The sequence below is a fragment of the Neodiprion fabricii genome, chromosome 6, assembly GCF_021155785.1.
Source record: "Neodiprion fabricii isolate iyNeoFabr1 chromosome 6, iyNeoFabr1.1, whole genome shotgun sequence".
Lineage (NCBI taxonomy): Eukaryota > Metazoa > Arthropoda > Insecta > Hymenoptera > Diprionidae > Neodiprion > Neodiprion fabricii.
The window spans coordinates 23,611,577-23,639,356 of record NC_060244.1 but is presented as its reverse complement, the minus strand read 5'-3'; the positions used below and the strand labels follow the sequence as shown (position 1 = coordinate 23,639,356).

Below are 27,780 nucleotides of genomic sequence, written 5' to 3'. Positions count from 1 at the left end.
ATATACGTTTCTCATATCTCGTTACAATCATTGTATACTCGGTAATGAACAATATCTTAATTCTGATTGCTATCGGTGCCGCACCCCGTCATTATTCCTTTGTAAACGATGAGTGCCTATCGAGCACTTCAATTACCTCGGGATCTAACAGTCTTTCAATTTCGCTCATTGCAGTCGCGTTTTAATCGCGTCCATGCGATTATGTGAATTAGTCGTATTTTATGCGAATGATAAGCACGTGCCTCCACGTACAAAAGTCTCGAGGCAACCGGGACGCCATTGCATTTGGATTACAAAGATTCGTAGCTTCGCCGAATTGTCGTACCCTCGGTAATTAAGTGTTACTCCGAGCCGACGTCGCTCTTTATACCAGTAAGAGATCCGCGATTGCACCCATTGAAATCTGTTAAGAAATGATATTCCTCAAATTAGCCTTATCTGCATCTCTCGGACGGGGCAGTTTGAACCGGTATCATCAGGGTAGATCCAGTTTTAGTCGGTTCTGTACTGCCTCTCGATGATGTCGAAGGCTTCTTGCTGTAGGTACACACAATCTCAGTCTCATGTGTTTGCTCGCAAGTATAATGAACGTGCAAGGTAAGCGTGTGTGCCGCCTAGGCTCAACGATACCATGGATCAGGGAGTGGCCAAAGTCTTCCTTTCTTTGGCTCCGTCTTCCGTTCATTCGCTTCTTCACACTGATCAGCCGTACTTTATCCTTGACAGCTACAACATTTCACACCGTTTAATTTTTTTTTTTTACGGTTCAGTTTCGTACTTATAGCTCATAGCTTTAATTAATTGCCAAGGTAACGTTCTTGATGCTGGTACCATTTTAGCCTAGGAATTATATTGAGCTGTACATTTGAATGTTCAAGTTATTTTTGCTCCTCAACAATACGGCATCTATAAAAACAATTAGTGAATTAGACTTTATTGCCTTTGACACGTCCTTCACTTGCTATATATCACGAGACTAACTGTATATATTATACGCTTAGTGCTTTGACTTTGCGAAGCATTTTATCAGCTTCACCTCGAAAATATTACGTGCAATTATTTTCCTTCACGTAATTTCTTCAACAATTGGTCAGTATTTGGCAAAATTTGTTATTTTATATCGAGTGACGTCTTGGTTTTCAAGTCACGATTATACAATATTTTTGTACAAGACCACGTATTCAGAGTAAAAACATTCTGTAATCTCAGGAAGTATGAAGATCACAAACATTTGAAAACAATGGGAGATTGATTTGGTAAATCTTTGTGTAACTTTGTGGTAATGAATCCAACCGCTTTCACAAATTTGTGCATTTATTTACGGATAATACGTAGAGAATACTTTGATACGTTGAAAAAGTACTCGCTGACTACCAACTTTTGACCTCTTTTTCATTGATCACAATCTTACCACGCTTACTAATTTACCGCTGAGCATCGTCGACCACACTTTATTTACAATGATAATGTATTCAATTTTATATGAATTGATCACTGTAATCATTCAACTAAAACTGGGTCAGTCAAATCGATGGTATATTCATTACAATAACTATTATGCCTAGATATATAATTATAAAGTATAATATTTAGATCGTATCTATGTCATATTATATATTTAATACAATGTAATATCATATGTGTATATATATATATATTTATATATTAGTATCTATGAATACATATAATAATAATAATAATAATAATAATAATTTCTTTTTCACGTATAGGAACGTTACACGTAATCGTCAATCACACAAAATGTATAATATCGATACACATATATAAATTGTTGTACTATCCTTCATATCAGAGGGACGTCGCAGAGAGAAACTTAAATCTTTAATTTTTTTCATAAATCACATCATGTTAAATATTTACAAAAAAATTTACGAAATTTTACGAGTATCAAAGAAATGTTTGGTGGACCTTCAGCGTCGTAAATTAATATTCATATGTCACCGTCTTTTATGAACGGGTCTAGCCTGAAAAACCCAAAAAATGTGATACGGCCAATATTGGGTAAGACGGTTAACTGACGAGCACTTTATACTCTACTTTCTATTGCACTAAAAAACTCCAACGATATACGTTTTTTCTTTATCGTAAATTGTTCGTGCAGCAACGAAAAACAACCACTGCTGTCCAATTGGTATAGTTGTGTCCAATTTGTTTTCAACACATGCTTGTACATAGGATTGGGCGTAGTAAAACAAAATAATAATAATTGTACAACGTGAGTACTTTTGAAAATTTGCACAATACTACTTTTCGTTAGGAGATGTTATTTGTCTAATTTTTTTGAACTTGAGAATATTTGTCTCGTAACATTTACACTTTTTTGAGCATGTTTTGTTCAACGATAAACGTCGTATATATTCGGCCACGTCGAATCATGTTCCCTGTTTACGAAATACTGATTCCGACAAAAGCGGGCTGATTATCCTAATTACTATTAATAAACAATATATGCATATCACATTGTTCGCAGCATCTGCTTTGACGACGAATGCAAAATTTTTAATTTCTCCGTAACCTTATTTTCTGAAATACTTGCAAGTAACGTATGGCTAAGTTCTGTACGTGGTGACGTCAATGGAAAAGAAGCCAAATATTAAAAAATTTGATCACTTAATAGCAAATTTAGCTGAAAAAAATTCCAAAAATGAATAATGTCATATAAGAATAAAAAATATTCCGTTATATATACATATAGAGAGCTGCGCGCTACGAGTTAGAATATATACAACAACAACAACAACAATTATTTGGTCACGCTATAACTGTTACGTATATAACCATTAATAAATGGTAATTTTCCTAATTATCTGGTCCTCAAGTTAAATAATTGATGCGAAAATTGACAGTATTTTTTCGTCTGTTCTTCAATGTTTCAGCAAAGAAAATGTCACCCTGTTGTATTTTAAATCGAAGCCGGATACGAGTCGGCGAAATTCAAAGAGCAATCCATTCGTTCTTTCGTTCACGATATTCATGCGTAGTTAATTCAAGTTACGTAGTTTAACCATTTTCTTCGTCGCGCTCCTGTGACGAGCGTTTCGTCTATTCTTCAGCGTCGACCGAGCCTTTGAAAAGCGATTCAACATATTTGGTCACAGCAACGTTTCCTGGCAATTCGGGGCCAGCTCGGAGAGGTGAATCCTTCTTCACATAGATTCCAGTGCCCCGCCAGCGAGCTTCGCCGCGTACAAATTCAAGCCCTGAAAGAAATGATGAGAAGCTGCGTAAAAAAATTCATCTCTGCTACATCGGAGATTCAATAACTAATCGGAGAAAGCGTCGAGGTTCGTTCAACGATGTTTTCACCTCCGAGACTCACCCTGGCGACCGAAACTACTCTTCGGGATCCCGACTCACCTTGTAAATGAACGCGTACTGTTCCTTCGTCTGTACGGCTCCGGCCCTGTCCCTTCTGATGGTATAAACGACCCGAGGAACGTCTACGGTTCTCGTGATCTCGTACTGTCTGATACCGAGGTCGAGGGCGATCAGGGTACCGGTTCGTCCGGTACCGGGACTGCAGTGGACGACTATCGGTCCGGGTGCGCCCCTCTGCAGAGCCCTCGCCTCGAGGAGGATTGCGATGAGACCAGTCGCGTCCGACGGTACGCCGTTCGTGGGCCAGAGATACCATATGTGGGAGACCTCGCGATACGTGTTGTTCTCGAGATTCTACGACGAACGGTAAGAGGATGGCATCGGTTACTTGGCTGGTTGGATCGAGGAGGATCTTACCGAGCGAAAGCGAGTGGCGAACGCGCCGGCGAATACTTTTCAAATAATACGAGACAGGAGTCGAGGGTTAATTGTTGATTACCTTCAAGTGGAGGGTGGAGATCGCGTACTTCTCCTTTGCCTCGTGCTTCTTCAGCGTAACCTGGTAGTCGCCGTAAAGGCGATGGCAATCGGTTACTTCGGACGGCGGAATGTAATCGACGCACTTTTCAACCCCGTTCTCGACGATGTCGGTCAGCATTATTATCACTTTGCTCTGCTGCTCCCAGATCATCCGCCAGAAATCAGCTACCGTTGACTCGATCGGCGCCTGACACGCTATGTAGTATTTCGTGGCATTTTTCGGTCCCTGAAATCGACGTTACGTTGATTTTCAACCACGATTTCATGAATTATTCAAACCGACTCCGTAGCGTCTACTTTCCAAATTTTAAGTTATTCCTCAAGACGGAATTGCTTCGAAGTTGTTATGTGTATAGGATTGCGGTGTTAACGAGGGGAAACGACAAACTTTACGCCGAACCGAGATTTTGTTACTCGCAATCAGTTTTCTGCGATTACTCGCAGAGAGGAATGTAATTTTCTTTCACGTGCTAATTAGCTTTGTGATTACTTGTAAAACTGATAAATTTACTCACGCGAACGTAACTGGCGTTAATATACTCCGTTAATGGTTCGTTGTTGATCTTTTGAAGTGGTACTCTGGTCTCCGGTAGAGGGACGACATTGGCGTACCTATTTTTCACCTCAGCACCGGCTGGCAGTTCGTCGATCCTTGCGGACACCTGGGGAATTCCCGCAAACTCCTCGTTGATGGCATTTAAGTCGTTGCAGAAGGACGATAAACCAGCAAAGTTTAACGGATGAGACGGAGTTACGCTCTGAAAATATGAGACACAGGTGTATAATCCTTTTTTCGATTTAATAAAGCAAAAAAAAACCATTTTCATTGATTCACGTCACTTGATGCAAGTCAGTTTTAATACGACGAATCTTGGGTTCAGATCAAAAACTTTCCCCATTGATACACATTTCGTAGTTAAGGGATTCAGAAATGTTTCGAAGCAAAGTCAAACAGTCGGTTATGACGGCACAAAGAGACCTGAGGTTGCGCCGTGTACAAGATCACGCTTCAAAGCGTCGTTTGATCTTTCCACAGACTAATTTGACGACTTATAATTAGGTGTCCTCTCCATTTTGGATGGTGGTTCTCTAAATACTTACCGAATCTTCGAACGCAGGGTTTCCATAGCTGCGCTTTGAGTCGCGCGTACGATCTTTTCTTCTCATGCTGTTGTAAGCCGAAACACCACCGACTCGATAAGCTTCCAACGTCAGTGGTCGGCATCTTTGCACGTTATTGAATCTCGTCTGTCGTTTTCTCATTATAAACTGTAATTCGATTAAATTGATTATTGATTTTTGATACGTCACATTTAGTTATTAGGTACACAGTATTACTCGAAAGTCGTTGCGTGCACTCGATAGTTTTTTGAAACAGTGATACCGACAACGATAGACAAGGTCCGAGTTTTTAACAAGAAAACAAAACAAAAAAATGAAAACGAATTGAGTATAACAAACTTACCAACAAGCCTGCAAGTAGAACCAAGCAAATGAGAGCTACCGAAGAGACTGCAACCACTGCTATGGCATTGTTGCTTGAATTTGGAAATTGTTGGCCGGTTTCGGGTATTAGCGTCGTAATTAGGGTGACCGTTGTTGGAATTTCTGACGTACTCGTACTTTCTGTTGAAACGATAACTTCACTGTTTGAAGCCATAGTTGTTTCTTCAATAACGGTTACGGTTACAGGCATCATCGTTGTCGTCGTCTCTTCAGGGTTTTCATTTTGTGCCGTAGTTGTCTCCTCTATCCGGCCATTGAACGTGTTTGCACCGAATGTTGGAGAAATAGTTGCGTCAGTGTTAGCCTTCGTTCCTGTGGTAAAACCAGTTTCAGAAACAGGCGAATTTGTGGTATTTGGAAGATCTTCAGTCGTCGTGACATCAAATTTGGTGTTGGATGTGGTTGTGTCTGGAAAGACAATGGTGGTCGACGAATTAACATTGTCTGGCTTGACAGTTTCGATCATTGTTGAGAGTGACGTTGGGTTTTCGTCAGTAGAATCATCGGTTACCACTGATTCGGTTGTTTCCTGTGATACTGTTGTTACCGAAATATTGTTAAATAGATTTGTGAACGTGCTGTTTTCTTCAGAGCTCGGAGGTTCCATTGTTTTCGAAGTCTCGTTTAGGGAATTGGTAACGGTGACACTTTCGGGGCTCACGTCGTCACTCGGAAAAGGCGTGGTGGTCTTTTCACCATCCGTTAGACTTACGAATTTGTACTGTATCGTGGTTGTTTGATCGTCCTTAGACTCTGCGATGTCTTCGGTGCTTCCATAACTCTGCGAGATTGTCCGGGGATGAGATACGTTGGCAACGTTCTCTTCAATTGGCCTTGTTCCATTAGATTCAAACACTGGAATCTCACTCGACGATTCTTGTACAGGTTTCGTTGTCGTGAATGTGAACATTGGTAAAGAAGCGGTGATGCCATCTTTTGACTTCGACTTATCAGCATCGTTCGTTGCATTCACTGGATAGGTTTCGGTTGACGATGGAACGTCGTCGATCCGTTGGATCGGAGTTATTTTTGACTTTTCCGTTATCGTCTGGATTTCGTTGCTGGTGGAGGAGCCACTCGTCACTGTTTCTATTTTCTCGGTAAAATTTAAGACTTCGCTTCCCACGAGCTCAGAATTATTTTTTGCCGCTTCGTGATGATCGATTAATTTTTTAGTAATCGGTGTCGAAACCGTTGGGTTATTGGTACCATTGACTTTTCCAATCACATTTTCTATGTTATTCTCTGTAACCTCGGAGAGAATTGTAGAAGGTTCTTCCGTAGTAACTGAAATATTCATATTACTCTGAGGGACATCGTTGCCAGTCTGATTACGGTGTCTGGACTGTGAGACAGTGGTTTGAGCTTCTTCTGTCACATCGGTCGCATTTTTTGACATCGAATTTTCAGTTGTCGGTGCTGACCAAGCCGCTGCTGCTGCAGAAGTACCAAGCGTTGAATTTACTCTGGGTAAAGTTCCAGATCTCTTCTCGTGAACGGGTTTAAATTTCTCAATACTATTGTCGACTAGTACCGATGGCTCCGTGACTACAATTTTATCATCCGACTTCTGTCTGTCAATCGTATTCTTGTACGCTGCTATCTCTTCCGTAGATACCTCAGTCTTGTTCGGTAAATCTGTAACGAGTTCGTAATTAATGGATGTACTTTCCGATGTCAAGTACGGGTATGGTTTTAGCTTGGTGGGTTTTTCCGTTGGAACGGACTTTTTGGGAGAGATTCTCATTATCGTATCAGACGCTGCCTGATCTGGGCGTGTATGATTGAAATTTTTTGAATTTTTTGTAGATACATCATTGTCACCTGAGATGGAAATCGTCCGGGCTTTGGGTTTCGAGCTTGAATAATTTGGCGTTGTATCGTCGATCACCGTGGCGTTATTCGGATCTTCACTGATCCTCAATACAGAAGGATAAGTAACATTCTTAAAAATCTCCACTTCATGTTTCGGTTCAGATGTCAGACCCTCTCCGTTGTCACCGTTCAGCTTTCTGGTATCATTCTCCGGAAACCTCTTGGTGCCGTACTTGAAGTCTAAACGATAGTTGACGTTCGTGTCATTCATCAAAGAATGAGTATCGTTGCCATCTGCTTCCTCGTCCTCGTCTGAATTCTCTATATCGAACTGCTCGACATGTTTGTGTAAATTATCCGGAAGTCTTAGACTGCTGGCGTTCAACAATGCCGAACTCGGTGTCGTGGCTTCAGCAAATTCGGAACTCGTGTGCTCGTCAAAGTCATCGTGTTCTTCAGTGAATTCGAATTCCCGATGAGCAGATTCTGACTGTCCTTCACCACCGCTATCCAATTCTTCCTTCGAAACTTCTACAATTACCTTATCAGTGGTGGCATTAGACTGTGCTTGCGAACTCTCAACTCTGCTGACTTCTCTCACACCCTCGACGGCCGTTTTTTCGTTATCGGTAATTGTCAAATTGTTTTCAAAGTCAATCGTTGCTATGGTAGGTATTGTCTGATTGTGCTGAAGTGTGGTAAAATTAGAGACCGTCTTCGCCGTTGTTGTAGCATCAACTCCATCCGCATTTTCTAACGATTCATTCCCCAAACCCCCGGCCGCTTCGGAAATATCTTCGATATTCGGTTGATTTACATCTTTTTCGAAATAATTGTCGTAATCTTCCTTCGAAAATCTGAAGTCGTCGTTGCTTTGACTGTCATAATTAATATGCGAACTCTCGGCTTCCGTCTCTTCTTCAGAGGGGGTATTTTCAGCCAGAGTATGTACAACAAGTACCAATATCAGCCCTGAAACCAGAAAGAAATTCACAAGAATCAGTTTAACCGCCATCAAAATGGTGGTTCTCAAGACTCGGACGTCACTGTAGGCGTGTGCATTTAAGGTCACCTATTGATCAGTCCAACTACGTTACTCTGCACATTAGTCAATCCACTTTAAATATAAAAACGTATGTGAAATTCGACGACAAAACGTGATGTATGTAGAATAAGTGTAGGTACATGAAACTTGACTGTCAGGTCCGAGATTGATATGCAGTCTAAGCACGCCCGCGGTCATTTGAAATCCTAAGCGTAGATCACTGTAATAAGCGAACGTGTTACAATGCGCGAGGCCTGACAACAACAAGGTTCTTTTTCAACGACCGTCCCTCGTTACGAACACATTGGAGATAACACATCCCCAACTACTCTCATGCGTACTTCAAATCCACGTTATAGTACACGAGCTCGCCAATAGTAATTAGAAGTAGCACTACTTGAGTTTGGTCCCGCTGTAAGGCATCGATATTGAGATTTGCAAACGAGGTACTTTTGCGGGGCTGAAGTGGGTTGACCTATTCTAACTCTCGACGATTTGTACAGCAGCTCAAAACTTCTATCATTCATCCCTCTTTTATAATGAAATTCCCTTTACCCCAGTGATATAATTCTCGGATTACTCCTCTACCAAAAGCCGATAAATCCCCGGTAATCTTGGGCATCGAGCTGGATGGAGAAAAACTTGGTAAACCGTATGTAACATGACCTCGGGTTTCATCGTTTGACTGTCTAAAGGGTATAATTCAATTTTCAAATCACTACACATGAATGAACGGACGTCGCGGGATAAGGTTGATATTTTCGTTATTGGCCTCCGTCGAACGCCCAGCCGTCGTTATCTCAATTGCTCTAGACTGCGGCACGTTAGAGATGAGATATAGAGGTTGCTTGTTCAACTGTACTTATTTATATACATGGTATATGTATATATATATATGTATATATGTACGCGTTGGAATATCATGTGACATCTAACCAGATCTTCTCTTCGGCGACTGACCATTGTCTGAAAGGCATACCGAGGCCATTGCTCGTCGACAACAAATAGAAACTGTTACTGCATTACAGCAGTAAACTTTATTTTTCTCAACGATTTGGCATTGTTCAACGATGCAATAGACGTTTGGCGATATTAGATAATTGATTGTCGTAAACAAAGCGATGCGCTAATAGTAGCAGTACGGATATGATATTCGGATTCCAAACGACTCGCGCATTCAGAAGTTTCGCAGACAACTTGAACATTAGCGCTCCGCCTTTCAGAGGTTTAATGAACGTTTCATGGTGTATATTACTGGACATTGCGAGTGATAATCGTGAGTTATCGCAGGCCGTATGGCGATATTGCAGATTCTTCTTCACCGTTAATTGAATTGCCTAATCCATAATTTTACCACACGTCGATGGGCTTATACGCAAAATGCTTTTACGATTATTGCGGTAAGAGGCGGATGGCTAGTGCCAATTATATCATGCCATGATGGATCTTGAAAGCTTTGTCACCTCACTTCAGGCTTTTAATATCGCCGAAAGCGACGACTATCCAGATTTCACCGACAGGACATTCTCCTAGGAATGATACTGTTAGGTCGCGTCCTGGTAGACTGCGATCCCAATGAAGCACTGCTTTGCATTTTTCTGCTGCGCAAACCTATTTCATACCTCATTGCTATGCGGGAGACTTTACGCGTCTAGTGGATATTTCGACAAAGTATCACTTCAACGAATGAATATACAATCGAATGCGGATAGAGGAGAAAACGATGTTGTAATGTGACATTATGTGAAGGGGGGAATGAACCTGATGTTAAAAACCCTTGACAACAAATGATCGAATTAATTATATGAGATAAATTTTTTCATGCTTGTGAACAGTCCGCGAGATTTGAGGATGTGGAAATATTATCGAAATGTCGTTTTATGGCTGGATTAAAAATTGTAAGAATCTGTTTTATAGTAAATAAATCGTTACTACGTTAGTTTTAGTTACAGCGTCATCTTACCTAGCCATACTCCAGACAAGGAATTTGCATTTTTGAGCGCCATCTCAGCATCCGTTGGATCTTTTCAGAGAACCTGTAACACAAGTTCAAAAGTTTCCATTTAATTACAAATCGAGTTGTAATGTTTCAGCCATTGAATATACAAATGAACTTCCTGACGAGAGTCGTTTGTACTTGTTCTTCAAAGGTTGTTCATTAAATATTAAAATTTATACACATAACTCGTGGCTCGAGCAAGATATTTATTAAGGTACAATACGACGTTGACTTTATAAATTATTCCATGGATCAGGTGGGCTTATTATTTTTCGAAAAGGAAACGAGGGTTCGGAGGAAATGATAAGGAAACAAGTTACTTATGTTTTAAATTACGACAATTTTTTCTCAATTGAACGGTGACTGAAGGAAGAAGAAATGGTATTACCGTTTATTAACATGCGAAAAAAGGTATAGAGTAGCTTCCGGGTGAATGTACTCATCACAAATCGGCTATCCTTGATTACTTATGATTAATTACATCGGAATTGTAACTTAAGACAGCTTTTTTATAGAAGAACCGACTCATTTTACTTGGCAGGTCGCGCAAAGACCCGCTTTGACGTTGGGTCAAGCCTGCAGTAAGCTTGAAGTTTCGTGACCATATAACAGACTAAATCCGTATTATTAAAGCCTTCGTCGTCTGCATGGTCGCAGCAGTAACACTAAAGGATGAGAAATAATATTGGAACTTGCAAGTTGTGTTTTTATCATAAACGAGTTGCTGGTTAGCGTCTAGTGAGAAACACTTTTTTAAGAACCCGTAGCGCTTAAAGGCCGGTGAAAACGCAGTATTGATTCACAAGTTTTTCATTAAACGCACAAGGGATATAAATTTCGCATCGAATCAATCGTGAGGTGTGTTCAGCAAGGCTTAGTACGATACGTAATAGTGCTAGTTCCTAGAGCGTATCATTGTCTTCTTTTACTTGTGTTTTAATGCCGAGTCAAGCATAAATATTATTTTCTCACAATTATTAAACTCCATTCTGTCTGTAGAAAAAGCGAAGTAAATAAATCTAGTCTATAGGTACCCTTTACGTCACGTCTGAACACGCTGAGGCTTTTGTTACACAATCGCTTTTTGTTCATTCTTATTCTATTTTTCATCAAGATATATATTATACAGCAGGTACGGCGAGGTGTCGAATATCAAGCGGAAAAAACAAAAACTGGACGTCGCTGCAAAAGCGTGTAATTGCAAAATCATGTTTAAAAATTTTATCAAGGGAAGCCGGTAGATAATTAACGGTACTAATTAATTGTGGGATGACCAAAGGGTATAAGCCGCATTTTGGTTTTACCTTGCGTCAGAAAATTGCTGATAATATTAGTCCTGGTTTCGTGTGTGTATTATAAGAATAACGGTGATTCAGCAACCTCGGATAAGGTTCTTCTGATACACAACGACGATCGTTCAAAAATGCTGCAGATCGTTCGTTGATTGGTTCAATTGAAAATAAATGACTGGTTTGCGACCGACAACCGCCACATTTTTAGCGTCTGTTTGAAAGACCGATTTTTTTCATTTATCGCGTTTCGAGTAGTCCTTAATTTCCTCAAAGTACAATAAAGACCTGGGACCCATATGAGTTACGGCGGAGTCATACGAGATACTTACAATTAGAGAATACCGTAAAAGTTCTCAATTTCGCATCGCTTTGCTTCAAATTATCAACTTTCCCGAACCAACCGTAGCATCCGTCCGTTACGCCGACGATATTTTGACAGGAGCTTGAAAAGCTGATAAAGCTGAGATAAGCATTCTTGCGTGAACATGAAGTTCATGGCAGTGATGTTTCGGCATAATTGCACTATAATAATCATCGACAACTTATGCCTTGATAGAGAAAGAAGCGACGCGGTTATTTTCACGTTACGTCAGGGTATCAAAATTCATGTAACGTGCGTTACAATCGTGTGTATATACGATGTGTGTCACAATTAGTTGCTGACCATGCTCAGTTCCTCGGCATCGAATGTTTGGCCTATTAAACGAATACTCATATGCTAAAGCAATGGAAAGCGGGCCATCGATGCAGAGCCAACGTGGAGTGTTCTTACTTGTCGTCACACTCGCAATCGCACGCATACCATCGTACCAGTGGTTCGTTCTAATTATATACTTCCTGGTTCTAACGTGTGATCTGTCGATTAGATTTCGAACAATTAAATCGGGGCATTCGGACAGTGACGTGACTTGATACTTTTGAGTAAGGGTAAAAAATTTCACGACTGCTTACATCGAAAATTAATTTGCCCATTGAGACTGAGAAGGATCGTACCCAACATCGGTTTTTCAAACAATCAATAGTTCACTATTGGGCAGTTACCGGACGATTCGACTAGCTGGTAATTTGCCACCGTAAGATCCACTATCCGACCAAATTACAGTTGACTGGCTTGTTCTTCACGACGTTATTACTGACTGCGATATCAGTTCGCTCGATTCTCTACAGCAACGCCTCGGTGTTTTTATCTCTGGTATCATGCGGTATAATTACACTGTTACGAATCGGAATATTTAATTACGGCTTCAGACGATGGATGGAAAAAAAATCTCTGAAAAATATCTCGTTATTAACATATTTGGCCGGTAATTACAGCTAAACGTTGTATCGAATTATTCGATCCAGGCAGCGAGTTGCATTGAGGATAACCCATGATTGAAATTGCTTCTTAGAAATTGCTCAAGCCATACCTAAGGTAATTAGTAATTATATTGTAATAAGAAATTAGTAATTTTCACACAAACGTGAGGTGGAGAATTTACGTACGCAAAGATGGGTGTATCGGGCATGCTTCGGCGATCATTGGTCGCAGTTCATTGTTTCCCGTCTCTCCAAATAAATTCTTCATAACGTTTCGCTGTTCAGTCAAACTCGAACGCTGCGCTGGTTGTAATTATTTGAAGATCAAAGTTGGACCAGAATCGCGGTGGGTAGAAGATATCACGGCTTTGAACAGCCGCTCACCAGCACGCTAGCCTCAAAGGCGTAGTTATTCGGTTAGTTTATTCGACCGCGAAGCTTAGGTATCCCAGCTGTAGCGAACTGGCAACAGGATATTCCACTGTGCCAACATCGACTTGCGGTTTTATCTCAACGACCTTCTGTCTGCACGGTTATGCATGTATGCTAATTTCAGTAAAGAGTTGAGCAAGGGGTTAGTCGAGGTCTCTCGGCAAATGATCGTATCCTTACACATTCTTCTCTTATCGTTACGTATAGGACAAAACGCGAGAGGAGTTGCAACGTCTAAAAAAGACTCACGGAAACGCTGCTTTTCTATCGAATATATACGACTTGCTGCAACACTGCCCCGGACAGAGGCGTAAATTGACTATTATTCGCTGATTAGATCAAGCGTCGGAATAATTAAGTCAGTGAGTCAGTGCGTGGGTAATTTAACAACAACTTGGTGCAGACGGGCACGGGATTCTTGGGAGGCGAGAGAAGATCCAGTTCACCGTATGTATATATATATATATATTTACCTAAAAAATACAGCTGAATCTGGCGTTCGAGATTACGCAAATTTCATCGTAAAAGTAAACGTCATTACCGAATGAATTATTTCCCTATTATTCTCCTACGTACGGAGTCTTTGAAGGTAAAGATATTACGTCATTCACGTTTTGTAATTCATTTTCAGTCCCGCTATTGTAACGTTGGCATATTCAAACACTCGAGGAAGGTGTAAGTGAAATCAAACTAAATAAAATACGTTGACTGAATTAGCCGGGATACTCTATTGTTTCATCGTTTACACCGTTCACTCCTCTCTCGCTCTCTCGCGTTTGAATTCGACCCAACAATAATTATCATACCAATGAAATTCGGCGTCTCCGTTACACGATACCTGGACAGAGATCATAGCCACACGAAATATGGGCGATAAAGTCACGCACGAGTAATCGAAAGTAAATTTCGTTTCCCGTTTGTAATTACGCGCTACAGTTCCGAAAACTCTAGTAGAGAGTTTTGTGTTACAGCGGATGACAAAGAGTTTTATAATATTTCTCAAGCCTACCGTTACCTACCGCACCATCTACGTTTATACTGTAGACTGTTTTACGGCACGGTGAATTCGAGTACGGTTTACGTTTGACGCAAAAAAAACAGAGGGTGTTTCGCAGAAGTCATGGGGAGTACGGAGGGTTGCGTACAAGTGCCACAGAGTGATGCTAAATTAGCCTGAAATTGTTAGAACTTTGGAATTGTGTGTCCAACCGTCGTGAATTAAAAGCTGGAACCCTCGTCTCGTTTAATATTTTGTTCCCTGTTGTTCTATCGATTTGAATTCGAATCTGCTGCGTAGGTATGCGGAGAATTTAAAGAAAATACATTCTCGGTGAATATAAAATATCTATTTAAAATAAATATATTTCAGCATTGAAGAAGAAGGGTTTGAAATCTAGATAAATTTCTCTTCACGGATGAACGAAGAAGGAAATTTTGGAGGCCAATTCAAAAAACCTAGCCTTCATTTCCGTTCGACTACCAACAAGAAAAGTAAAAGCTAGACGTTCAAGAAGAAAAAGTGACACCAAGTTTTCAGTTTCTTTTCGATTTACGGTAAGAAGATCTCTTTACCAAGCCTTTACCCTGTGAAACGATCTACTTTCACAGACTAGGTCGTAATGTCAAATTAATTGCAAAGACTGATTGTGAGAGGTGTGAAGAGATTTAAGCGGTAAATTATAAAGGTGCCGTCCGTTGATCTTCTTTACTGCTTTTATAAATAATAGTGTCTGAGTGGCTGAACCCCTTGCGATACGTTCTCGCTTTTATCATTTTTATCACACCTACTGGCTGCGGTGATAGCTTGCAACGTGAGAATGTATGACACAACATTACGTCGCGTGCGAACCTTTTACCGTTAGAGTATCGCGGACAACGTTCACTTTTTCCTCAAAGCTTTTGTTTACTCGTACAGCAGTTCTCAAAGTTAATTACTATCAACCTGGTTTGCATAGATGATGATTATTTTTCAATTGACTTTCTTCATGGCCCTATCAGATCCGATGCTAGGCTGATTTGACGATGTAAGATTTCTAATTACACAATCGGATTAAGTTCTTCGTTACAAGCTTACAAAATACGTCATAATTCACTCCAAAAATTTGAGACGAAAATTCATTCGTGTAATTTTCTCTTGAGAATGAGAATACCGCGATAGTTTGTCAGGCACAGCAAAAAATTTAACTCTGATAATATCATGCACATGTAAATTTGTCAATTTCGGTAAAATAATGTGAAATAATTAGTAGCGTGAATTAACTGAGATTGCGAGAAAAAACATATTACCGAGAGATCGTTCGCGTTGTTCTTTGCAGTTCTACGTTTACTTTGGCGATATTGCGTAACGGAGATTGCAGCTTGAGATTGTGTGAGAAGAAGATTTTTATTACTTGGCAGAAGCAATTTCAGCCAGACGGTGACTACGAATTTCCGAATACCCCATTATTCGTTTATGCGTGTATTTTATTTCACCGTTGTTTAATAATAGTTGATGCTCGCGGAATTGTGACACGTGTAAAATATGTCCGTGCTGAATAGGATGTTTTTTTAAATTCAAATCGCGTGCAGGCACCTCGTTTTATTACACAATTGCTGCTTGATACGCAGCCAAATTGCAATCACAGAGTGGTTAACCTTAACGTATTTCACAAGAAAAAACTTGCTAGATTTAAACCGGTGATTAGAACGCTGGTTTCCGGTAAAAAAAAATCTCCATTCTCGTCTCGGTAACAATCATGTGAATAAAAAATGTCTCTACATTTGTGCATCAGAATACCGACTGTTCGTATAGTTTTCACAAAATAGCGAAGAACCAGGATGAAAAGAGAGACAAGAAGGAAAGAAATCAGAGGCGATCACGTCCTCGCGATTAACGTGGAGAATTTTTCTCTTCCGTTTTTTGCCGACGAATTTTTTCCTACGTTTTAGTTTTTCAACGCAGGGTGCCGCAGGGTTTTAAAGACGTTCCAAGTTAGTGGAGCATACAGCCGTATCCGGTATAAGTTCCTACGAAGGCGCAGCAACCGGCTGTACCTGCCAGGTGTTCGAGCGTCAGTTGCCACGATAACGACCGCAAACTAATTTCAGTCTTATTCACTTGCTCTGCTCACTGTGAAAACATGCGTGCAGATGGGCAGATAGCGATGCGATACACCGTTTTCGGCGAGAGCGGCACAACGTCCGAAGTGAATCATTCTGTTTGTTTTTAAACAGTCAGTGAATTATCCAGCTGAGTTTTTTCTCCCACAATTTTACCATCCAAAGATAATTGCAGCTTGGGATGCCACCGGTTTTTGGTAACAGGAAGGAAGAAATTAAATTCAGGTCGACAGGCATCGACGAAAATTCTGTTTTTAGAGTCCAAACTGTAATGCGATGTAACTTAGGCTGTAATTCACCGCCCGAAACGTGTTGACGGTAAAATTTCACTCCGTCTGACCGTCTAATTTTAGCACCGGATTCAATTGCGATGCAATGTTCAATCGACCGTAAACGCGCGAAGCATTCACTGACCAGTCGGACATCGTTCACCTGAACCCGAAAAACCGTAGCCCTGCGGGCTCGTATCGGGGTAACTTCAACGAATAAATCAGACTCTTCTTCTACCACGAAGAGAAATAATGGCGTGTGTAAAGTGCGCGGAATAGACCTGCACTGTAATTGCGGTGAAATGTGAAATAGGTTTCTTATTCTTCGAGTGAAATTCCAGACTCGAAGTGACCACCTGGAACCGAAGGTCCGACCTCCAAAGTGTCCATTGGCTTCTCGGCATTCGTCTGAACTTGGTGAAAAGTGTTCCTACGTGTTGACGGCCTGCCATACGGAGTCAAGGATGCCACTTGCAAAACCAAAGAGACATACAAATCGTTAATCAAGTCTTTTCGCTGCCTGCGATAATTCGACTTGGAACTTGAAGGGAAAAGTACTCACGCACAGGACACGTGCGGCATTTGCGATTGCGCGAAAACTCGAATCGCGCGGTTGCGGCCGCATTCAGCGATCGGCCTCGCACGTTGACGGAGCCATTTTTTCCGGCGATTAATCGAGGCCTCGGTGAGCCAATGGAGATATTTTTCCGACATTATATTGCACCGAGCACGTCGCCTCTAAGCCTGCCATGAATAAAGCGTCAATCCCCATTAACCATTCACGTGTAACTGGCCTTGGCTCGCCCATGGTTGGAACCTCCATCGCGGTAAACAATTGACCACCACGTTGTTCACATTTGTTTACGACTCTACACGTACGGTGGCGATTTTACCCACAGGTTACGTCACAGCGATTGCTGCAGAGATTCCTGTAGCGGGAATTATTTATGCCAACGTAACGAATTTTTTCCAAAGCCACATTAATTTACGCCAAGGATCGAGCTTGGACAGTACGTACGTGCAATCAACAATTACCGAGCAATCAATGCGAGCGCGCCGGATATGTAGACGTGATCGAAGAAGATATCCATGCACGTGCCAACGTTCGTTCATCGGTTGTAACCAACGTGTGAACTCTAATCATTCTAATTATTTTTGAAACTGCAGTTGCAGGGCGAGTGTAAGGATTGACGAATTCACATTCGACCAACTGAATGATTTTCAATATCCGTCGTATCCGATTCATGCGTCATGAGTGAATTGTGAAAGCTTATTTTATAGCTGGTATAAGCTACTCAGTAACGTGAAAATTAACGATAACGCATGAAGCGAGTAGAGTAACGAACGATTTTCAAAACATCAGGTTTTATCTCAGTCCGCACAACGTTATCTGCATCAAAGCTGACTACGCATGTAATAAAACGTGTCAAAATGTGCATCACAAAGAAATTTTCAAGCACGATCGAAAAGCGATTATTACAGGGATTCGGGAAAACCTCGAGAATCAACACCTCAGTCACGCGACGAGAAACAAGTGAAATTTTCACGGGAATATTGCCGTAGAAGACATCAGATTGGGTATGAAAGCGCCAGGAGACAGCGGAGAAACATGCGGCAAATTGACCGGTGCAGATCGTTCCGTGTGTAACATATGTAAAGCATCACAGCATCACACCTGTACGTCTTGTTGCAAAGTCGCACTTGGAAAGTATTTTGACGACAGCAAGTTTCTCGTGTACTTTACGCTCGGTACATTCATCCCTGTTCATAACGTGCATTACGCATACTCAGCCGCATGTATCCGAATGCGTGTGTGCGTTCACACGGATATGCGTGATTCATTGCCTCGTGGGATCGGGGTACACGTAGGCTTTGAAGGTACGTTGTACATACGCGCCGAAACTTTCTCTAGTTAATGTCTGCTCTGTGTCTATTTGTCGATGTACCTGTGCATTATACCCATGCGCGATTATTCGCCATCCTAATATCACCGCGAGTAGGCCAGGGTACGATATGTTTACTCGGCGAGAGGCCATTGAAATCTTGAAATTTGCGCGACGTTACAACCAGACCGTCGTCAACCAGGCAAATTGGGCTTTTGAAGTCGAAAAGTCAAGTAGCACGCGAGCTGGCGAAAGAGAGATCGTTGTAAGAACGAGACAAAGAGACAGGCAACGGTGCAGTGGACGAAAAACACTAATTGTAAACTGAGCTACGACGCTGCCCTCGGGGAAAAAACCCAAACTCATAGATAATGCTAATTTCCCATAAGAAGAAAGTTAGGGGTACGAATTTACACCGTGAGGGTGTTCGCAGTTTGTCGATGGACGATGTTACACGATGAGTAGGAGTGCTGGAATTCTATCGTTCCCTGCGCATCGACAATTATTTTTATGCTCGGTCTATATTACGCGTGACGCAAGTCCACGCGACGCGAATAATACGAAAAATTAGGCGATTCGCAAAATGATGGGATGAAAAGCTTTTGATGCAGTTCCCGGCGGATTCTACCGAGAAATTACGCCCCCACAACAACGCTAACGAAATAAATTAGAAAGGAATTTTTCGTCCAGACTATACGGTGACCTCATCTGGCACAGACCGCTAGATACAGAGAGAGAGAGAGAGAGAGAGAGCGAAATACCGTATATTTACATTGCGAGTGGTCCAGCAGACCGAGATATATCACGAGTGGCAATTTGCTTCGAGTCACGCGGAGTATCGGTCCGTGAGGTTGGTTTCAAAGTTAACGTGACGAATTTGCGGTAGGAAGAGTTAAGAAAGAAAGGTTTCATCCTGTTTTCTTTTCCTCATTCTCGTCTTTGCGCTAATCGCATCGAATTACGTCGATTGCCGTTCAAATTTCACCCCTCTTCCGATACTCCACGCGAAAATTGACCACGTAACCGATACTATTCTCGGGGCTGTCCGGTTTCTGGACAAGAATAAAGTCGTCAGGACGACCGGCGTCCCGCAAGCAAGCGCGTATAGCAATTATGATATCTCCACCTACCGTGGAGAAGAGCTATGCAGAGGCATCCGTGCAAAGTCCAGGTAACGGTATTCTATCTCAACGTATCCGTCTCACCTGGACTTTGGAATGGGTCAGTGGCTGGTCGAGTTTCCGACTTTCATTGTTAGCTGAAAACATGGTTAAATATTCTCGGTAATGTTCGGGGGTGAGAATATTTGTATTTCCCTTCTAATTACCACGCGTGCAAAAACGGTATCGCACTACAGCGAGAAGCGTTCTCCGTCCTCTCGCGAACAATGACAGTTGCAGTCCGCATGTGTACGCAATGAGCTCTCAACTCTGCAGAGACATTAGGGCAACCAAACGGTGAAAAATGGAGGTTCCGTTAACTGCTGACACAAGTGGGCTGAACCGTGAGTATTAATGGACGCTGGCCGCGATGCGTGTATAATTAACGCAACCGCATTTGTTCGGGACCATCTTACTCCGCTTTATGATGCGATCCTCTTATCTTATCGGAGGCCTCGCGAGGTACACCGATAGTTGAATATCCTACCGTAGTAATTGGTCTCGCCTGCTCGAAAATATCTAGCCATGCGTAACAACTCATCGTCATTATCCCGCTGCCCGGGCTGGATAGGATGGAGATAAAGAGTCAAAAAGTTCCGATACGAACGTCTTTCGGCTCTAAAATTTCGTTTCGATCACGATTATTGACGAGGGATAAAGGAGCCGGTTCGTATTTAGTGGTCTCATGGTCGAAACAAGTTATAACGAGTATTCATAACGTAACGAAATATGCTGCTTACCTGGAGCGATCATGTTTTTCTTGTCCGAAAAGGTTTGTGGACGTATCGCTGTTCTGCCGGTGATAGGTACACGATTCGTCTTCGGTTTTTTGTACCTCTTCGTTTCTGTTTGCGGACGCGTGCAATGAATGTCCGTTTAAACGCCGCCTCGATTTACGTATTGATGCTCGTAAGTGTGTCGGAAACTGGTTTTAAAAAATCGCACGTATCAGCCGCGTCGTAGATAGGTACGTAGATACTGTATGACTCGTTAATTCAACGTTCAAACAATCACTGCCGTCTTTTTCGCTCCCAAAGCTGGCCGAATATCTTAGCCTGAAAGCAAACCAGAAAAACCTTGAATAAGTCGATTGCCCGCGATGATACGTGACAGGGTGTTCGATGGTTCGCAGAATTTTCTTTCGTAAGCAAAGTTCGATTTTTTATTTTAAACGTGCAAGCGTTGGAATCGTTATGATGATGAAATCTTTCGATTTGTAGAAAAAAAAAAAAAGAAAAACAGAAACGGCTACTCTCTTAAAACTGGGTGAGAATGACGATTACAGCGTATTTGAATTATTGTCAGCCAGGTTTTCCCCGTTTACTGATTGATTCTGAGAATTCACGAGGAAGCCGCGGCCAGTTTATTATTTATTTGAGATTGAATATTTCATGTCCTAATGCGCGGAATAAAATTTCAGATACAGTGAAACTTGGTGGAATTCCAGTACCAAAATCTTACATAGATACGGAGAGGCTCGTCCAACACGATTAATTATACGAATTTTCACGCGGAGAAGATAAAATCTTACAGTCCCTTATTTAGATTTATTCGACATTCATATGGCGTGGGAGCAAAAGATCGTGAAATAAATTTGTTCATGGAACTTGAAACGAACGAGTCACTGACTCACCTTTAGACTTGACAATAAACACTCGTGATTTGCGCAACACTTTGCAAATGTCAGGTCAAGAGACTGGCTCTTGGGCTCTTGTTCAGTGCTGCATTGATCAATGCATAAGATTTTCAATACTCATGGCTTGATAATGATTATACGCTGCGTTGATTGAATCCTTTGTACCTTGGCGCGATTGTGAATGTCTTGTTTGATTATCAATTCATATTCTTATTTCAGGTTTTGTTCCCCTTCAAATGTTGTATACGCGTATAGGTATATTATATACAGGTACTCTGACCTCGCAGATGAATAGTGAACGTTTGAGACCGAGCAGAGCCTTTCCGGAAAGAAATAAATTACTTGCTCATACAGCATCGGGATCGCAGAAATAAATTGACAAAGGTGAGCTGATTTTTGGTTGGAGTAATCCAATTAGTATACCGTCTGAGATGAGCAAACCCGATCCAATTGCCTCACCGAAAATCAACCAATCGAAATCTGGTTCTTCCTCACCGTATTTCGTAGAGAAAGTCGACGCACGCTGGTAGATGCGAGTTTTTTTTAAAGCGACGATAAGTTTGACAGAAATTTGGAATAATTATTCGTCAGTTCTTTTCCTTAATTCTCGTTGGAATAGATCCTGTGATTCGTAATTATCCCAAGTAACGTGCACACGATACATAGGAGCGTTGATTTGTATGGAGAGAGGCCAACAAAAGTCGGTTCAACTTCGTCACGCCGACAGCTTGAGGCTATCGAGCGTTAAAGTACGCGGAGTAAATGGTTTGTGTAATTACGTGTTATCCTAACGCATCTTCGCTTACAATTATTAAACTCAGCATCACAAGTAGCTTCTTTCATTTCATCGCGTGTTTGTCAGTTAAAAGCCGACTGACACCGACGTATCTCCGTTTGAATAAATACACTGATGCAAATAGTATCAGGGGCACGAAAAAATATTCGTCATGAAATTTCCAGCGTTCCGTATACAAGAGAGAAAGAGAAAAAGAGAAAGAAAATTTCGTATTTCTTTATCGACCTATCGATGCCCAGCAATCAATAATCAGCCCGCAGAGTCAGAGCCTATCAAAAATCTCTGTCCGAACTCAGAGGCGGCTTGATATTTTTCGAATTCATGCAGAGAATCGAAACGTCAGCGGCAGGTAGGGATTCAATTGAATATAGCGCTGGACGGCTTCACGTGTGTATACGTATACTGCACACTCCGCTATCACAATCAGTAGAACGAAACAATACATATGTACATATGTACGTATCGGTATATAGATTCGACGAAACCCTCCGCTGTGCCTGAGTTTCAATGCAATTTTCATCGAGATTTGAAAATATTTGTATAAATCTTTGTTCTCGTATGGGGAGTAAAAAGGCAGTCGGGGGAGAGGGCTGTACAAAAACGGCTGGAAAATATCACTGTTCGCAATTTGGTTGGGAATCAAATTTGCGAGATCGAATCTGTGAGTGAACATCTACGCGTGATTGTCGGGTAAATTTTGCAGCTAGGCAGATTAAAATCCGTCTTGCAGAGCTACATTCAAATTCGGTCAAAGTTACATCAACTACGCATCGTAAGTTTGAATCCTGCAGATTCTGCCATTGGGATGAGCAGCGCAGTGGAATATTTTGCAATTTTTCAAGCTAGACAGCGTGTAGCAATTATCGTTGCTATTTCATCACTCGAATCCGCTGTCTGTGCAATTACGTGTGTAATATTGTAATTTATCTCAGCTACTGCAGCAGACAACGAGGTAAAAAAAGTGAAAGAAATTATTGTGTTTGAATCTGTGGAGGAGCTGTGTGGAATTTTTTTTTCCAACGAGTATATTGATTGAAAATTAAAAGAAGTCAAAAACATACGGTCCAAATTTACGATATTGGTTTTTAACCGAGGATTTATCCTGCGAGATAAACGCGCTTTGGAGCACCGCGTGAATTCGTATCCACATCTCGCGTGAATGGACTTTTAGCCGTGGAAACTCCCGAGCGAAAGAGTGGGAAAGAAACGTTAGTTGAGGTTGGGTGCATTCCTTGCATCGCTTCGTAGTGACGGGGTCGACAGGTAGAAGGAGCGAATGAGACTGTCCCTCGGTATGACGGAATTCTCGGCGCCATTAGATCGGTGAACGTTTCGAATTAGTGGCTCAGCAGAGGACATCGAGAATTCTTTGCCACCTTGACTTTTGCTCAACGATTCAAAATTATACCAGTTTGCAAGTGCTTTTTCGGTGTACTCGATAGAAATGTGCGATCTTTGTACTGAAAGGAAAATGCCTGCCTGAGGTATGAGAACCGATCAATTCAGTCAAACTTGAACGAAAAAAGAAAAAGAAAAACAGTGGAAAACTTTGCAGAGTTTCATTGCCGGTGGAATTTTCCCTTCGGAATTTCAAGGAGCGAATGAGAAAATTAAAGTACTAAATTTGTTAGGCTCGACTTTGACGACAGAGGGAGAAAAGTGGAGAAATGATCGTGTCAAATTACTCCCAAGAGAAATATTTATTCACTTGGTTTCATATGGGGTTTTTCATAAGCCGTTTCGAACGTGTGAGAATAAACCAAGATTTATTGCTTTCGACCTATGTATCACGTACCTATATACTAATACTACTAATAACCTGATACGACGAGAGAGGAATTTCATTAGTGCGAATTTCTAAAGATAAATAGCTATAATACCTCAATCTCGTTATCGAATCTACGCGAAACGGGAAAAGAGTTCGAGTTGCATGTTTACACGCAATCTGCCGGATCTAATTTGCCAGCCTATCCGTTTAACTGCGCTAATAAATTGCGAGAAGAAAGGCTCGTCTCTGTTCAAGAGAGAATGATCTCTCTAAGGTTCGATTTCGATCCCAATACCGCTTGGTTATAGATGTCACGAAACGCTCGCGCCTTTTCCATCAAACGGCTGCAAAGTTCTATTATTCGGAGCTCCATTTTATCCTGGATCAACAAATTGCCGAGAATTGCCGGAGGCCGTTGGCTATGAGAAAAATGATTTTGTGTCAGAAATTGTACCCTCGTTCCATCTTACCATCTTAAAGCAGACAGTAGCGGTGTTACACAAGAGAAGATACAACAACGGCGATTGTTGATCTTTAACAGCCGAGAGAGTGCATCTATTTTATGCCCTAATTATTTTTCCACATTGTAGTGTAGAATGTATCACATGCGTAATGTAATTTATCATTTTATAAGTAGCATTTGTCTTTTACTCGATTTTCGAAGTGTTGAAATACGAAAAACCGAGAGACTTAACGTTTGTCGATCGTTCGAAATTCCTGTTATTCCAGTCTGTTTTAAACTCAGGTATATAGAAAATTTAAAGGAAGCAACTCTTAATGCACAAGTGAAATTGCGGTAATTCAGTAGAAATATTGATGCGATTGTTTCAATGCGATTTCGCTGCCTGGCCGCCGTCGTCGGAAGTTCGATTTTATTGGATTTGCGGCGCCTCGTTACAGCGCTTCGCAAATCGGAAATACCTGCAGGAGCTTTCGCAACAAAAAGAGCGCTTCCTGGTGCGTATATATTTATTTAACGTCACGGCCTGACGGCGGTGTGTTTCACAGTTATGTTATGGTCCGACGGTCCAGCATAGGTTCACTACATAACTACCAACGACGGATAAATTACTCATTTCCTAAACACCATAACCCGCGGCTTGACGAGCTAATTGCACAATTCATCAAAAATTCTTCCAAATTATTGATTCTCGTAGCAAAACCCCGTAACGTTTGGAAAATGGTAGAGTTAAACGCGTGTAAAATCTAAAGGGTCACTCCGACAGGCTACGCAGACCGGACCTGGACGTCCTATAAGCGGAGAAGTCGCCTGCTCTCTCTTCCGACGAGTTGTTTACCAAGTATCAACACCTTTCTGCTTTTTCTACGTATCGTTTACCAATCCCGTGAAAAGTTGTAATAGGTAGGTACGAAGCGGAAATCGATGAATCGGGAAGCCCGATTCTGACCGTCAAGTTATACAACCGCGAGTAGGTACGCCTGATCCGTTTACTTTACCGGCTCGTTCAAGTCTCCAAAGGGATAATACGTACGCTGCACCTTGCGCTGTGCACCATGCGGTGCAGTAATACACGGACATTTGAATTCCAGTCGCATAAGCCCCGCAACGACGCGAACGCATACGTAAACATGCATGCAAGCCAGACGTAGGTACATGAATACTTACTAATTCCAGTTGAATAACACCCTGGGAATATGGTTTCCTTGGTAAGTTTCGAGGGTCTTCGGGGCTTTTATTCTTGTCCAGAAGTTCGCGAATGGATGTGAATTACGAATTTAAGGACAGACGTATCGGAAGGCTCGTGAAATGAGATTTGCAAAAAAAGTCGCTTAAAAGTAGTAATACAAAGTTGTTCACACACGCGCACGGTAATGGCTTGTCAAATACTTGAACACACACAACTACAGCGTGAAACCATAACACTCCGTATCCATAGCAACACGCGATGCACACTTTTCACCCCCGCGTTTGTACGTATTATCTACCCGTAGGTATGGGTGTGTAATCAAGAGGCATAAACACACTTGCGCACCTTACCAAACGGCGACTTTTACCTGCTTACAGGTCAGTTAACAAACAGCACGCGCCCACCGATGGCCAGCGCTACACTGCCAAGACCGGCTACGCGTTGGCTATTCTATCCTGTCGCTTTTACTAACCGCGCCTGCGCACCGCAGGTGCTCTTCTCTCCGGCGAGAATCGTCTTTGCAGGTCGGTGTCGTTACGGCCCTTCGTTCTGTTATCAGAACCGTTCAAGTATCAGAAAATGGAAAAAATTTGGTACAAGTCGCATTTTCGGAAGCCGAACGGGCCGTTTCGCCACCATTTCCACACACCGGTAAAGCGAATTTTCTATACCTCGGAATGGTTTTGTCCCCGCGGCTGGGGTCCGGATGGGGGTGGATATTGGATCTGAAAATTGTCGGGTGTTTCGATTAACTTTGAAAAACAAATAAACAACCCTGACCGTAAACGGCAATTTATGACAAAGGGACGCCGGATCGAAGCCGAATCCCGGAGCTTTTCGATTTCGCACTTCGGTCATTTTATCGGAAATTGATAGTGTAAAGTCGAGGTGATTAACCGATGGATCGACTCAATTTTCCCCGGTTGACACTGCGCTCCGTAGAAGCGAGATTCATCCACGGAATCAGATCTAAGAAACTCGTTCAAATACATACAATGAAGCAAGAGGCATAATATTTAAACAATCTGAACACAATAACTGACAGACTATTTGCAGAACGACAGCTGTTCTCTCTTCAATATCGTCGCGCATTCTTTAGCGAACGAGTATTCGCATCCACCTTTTTCGCCGTTACTAAGACCCACTTTATTAGGGTCGATCTTCGCGAGGCGTACGAACCATGGACTCGACGGTAAATGAGGTCGTTGAATTTTTAAAGAGCTTCAGAAGCTCCGGGCCGTTTGTTATACATATATATATATGTATATATACGTGCAATGCACCAACCCAGGTGTTGTATCAGTCAAGCACTTCGCTTTTCCTCCACAAGCTTCTGGTTTCGTTTCTCCTCCGACTGCCTTCCACTTTAGGTCCCTTTTTCTTATCTCACTTCCTTACGTATTTTCTTTTCATTCTACTTTTACCTCCGTCATTTTAGTCCTTTTCTCTCTTCCTTTGATCTTCCCCTCGTCGTACGACCGGGCCACTTGTCAGTTGACCAAATGGCTGTATGATAAGGGACCTGGAAAAGACAGCCTATCTGAGGGGATTTATTTTTTCAGGACTTTCTTAACACCTCCGGTCTGCAGGGTCCTGAATCTCATCCATCCTATCCACCGACAGATAAATTGCCTCAACTGTTTTGTTTTATTTCTTAACTTTGACAAGATTCTACGAACTCGCGTATAATTCCGTTTATGTCGGTTATATAAGAAACGTGAGTATACCGTCTAATTTCACCTCCTTTTTATTCGTCCTTCGCAATCAATGGTGTAATTAGAAAAACAAAATCACATTTCTAAGCCATGGTAAAAATAAGTAATGAATATAAATTATTCTTCAGCACCGCCCATTTCGATTTATCAGTGATATACCGAGAGATAAGAATACAAACAAGTTGTCGCAACAGAGCTTGAATATCATAACGTGACTCACGTACCTCGCTGAGGAAAATCAGACCTGCGCTCTGTTGACCGACTTATCAACTGTATCATATTCGCAATATAATTCCAATAAATGAAGTACCAAACAGGTTGTGTGAAACAGTATAATTTACGGTAAATTAGCCATTATTTTATATGTAGTATGTACCAGAAAATGGTCACATGGTTACAGTGCTGAGATGACAAATTAAAGCTTTGCCCGTGTGACATACTGGGTTCTTTACACGCTGTGTCACGTACGTAAAGCTGCAGTTTTCGGTGTTAGACAGAGTGACTCGAGTAATGGTTTTTGTTCTTCTTTGTTTCGCTG

The 27,780-nt window shown here is 41.7% G+C and overlaps 1 protein-coding gene across 4 annotated transcripts; it reads right to left on the bottom strand.

The window, feature by feature from the left end:
- Window positions 1-762: 762 nt before the first annotated feature.
- On the bottom strand, window positions 763-25,937 carry LOC124184658 (receptor-type tyrosine-protein phosphatase zeta-like). 4 transcript variants are annotated; one of them, XM_046574622.1, is made up of 10 exons: window positions 25,506-25,937; window positions 20,419-20,733; window positions 10,209-10,281; window positions 7,210-8,172; window positions 5,345-7,023; window positions 4,981-5,148; window positions 4,395-4,637; window positions 3,839-4,105; window positions 3,379-3,693; window positions 764-3,221 (listed from the first exon to the last, which is right to left on the bottom strand). In XM_046574622.1, the coding sequence occupies exons 3-10, from the start codon at window positions 10,249-10,251 to the stop codon at window positions 3,168-3,170; spliced, it is 3,732 nt and encodes a 1,243-aa protein (XP_046430578.1). In that variant the 5' UTR covers window positions 10,252-10,281; window positions 20,419-20,733; window positions 25,506-25,937; the 3' UTR covers window positions 764-3,167. The 4 variants fall into 4 exon arrangements, with proteins under 4 accessions (XP_046430575.1, XP_046430576.1, XP_046430577.1 ...); XM_046574619.1 differs by having other exon boundaries at window positions 763-3,221; window positions 5,345-8,172; XM_046574620.1 differs by lacking the exon at window positions 20,419-20,733 and having other exon boundaries at window positions 763-3,221; window positions 5,345-8,172.
- Between the last annotated feature and the right edge of the window lie 1,843 nt (window positions 25,938-27,780).

What these genes read in the sequence shown, in the direction of transcription:
- LOC124184658 (XM_046574619.1), bottom strand. Translation starts at nt 10,251, where the DNA reads ATGGCGCTCAAAAATGCAAATTCCTTGTCTGGAGTATGGCTAG. An exon ending in CTTGTCTGGAGTATGGCTAG is followed by an intron (nt 8,173 to 10,208) that starts GTAAGATGACGC and finishes TTCTGGTTTCAG; the next exon opens with GGCTGATATTGGTACTTGTT. An exon ending in ACCCTGCGTTCGAAGATTCG is followed by an intron (nt 4,638 to 4,980) that starts GTAAGTATTTAG and finishes TCATATTTTCAG; the next exon opens with AGCGTAACTCCGTCTCATCC.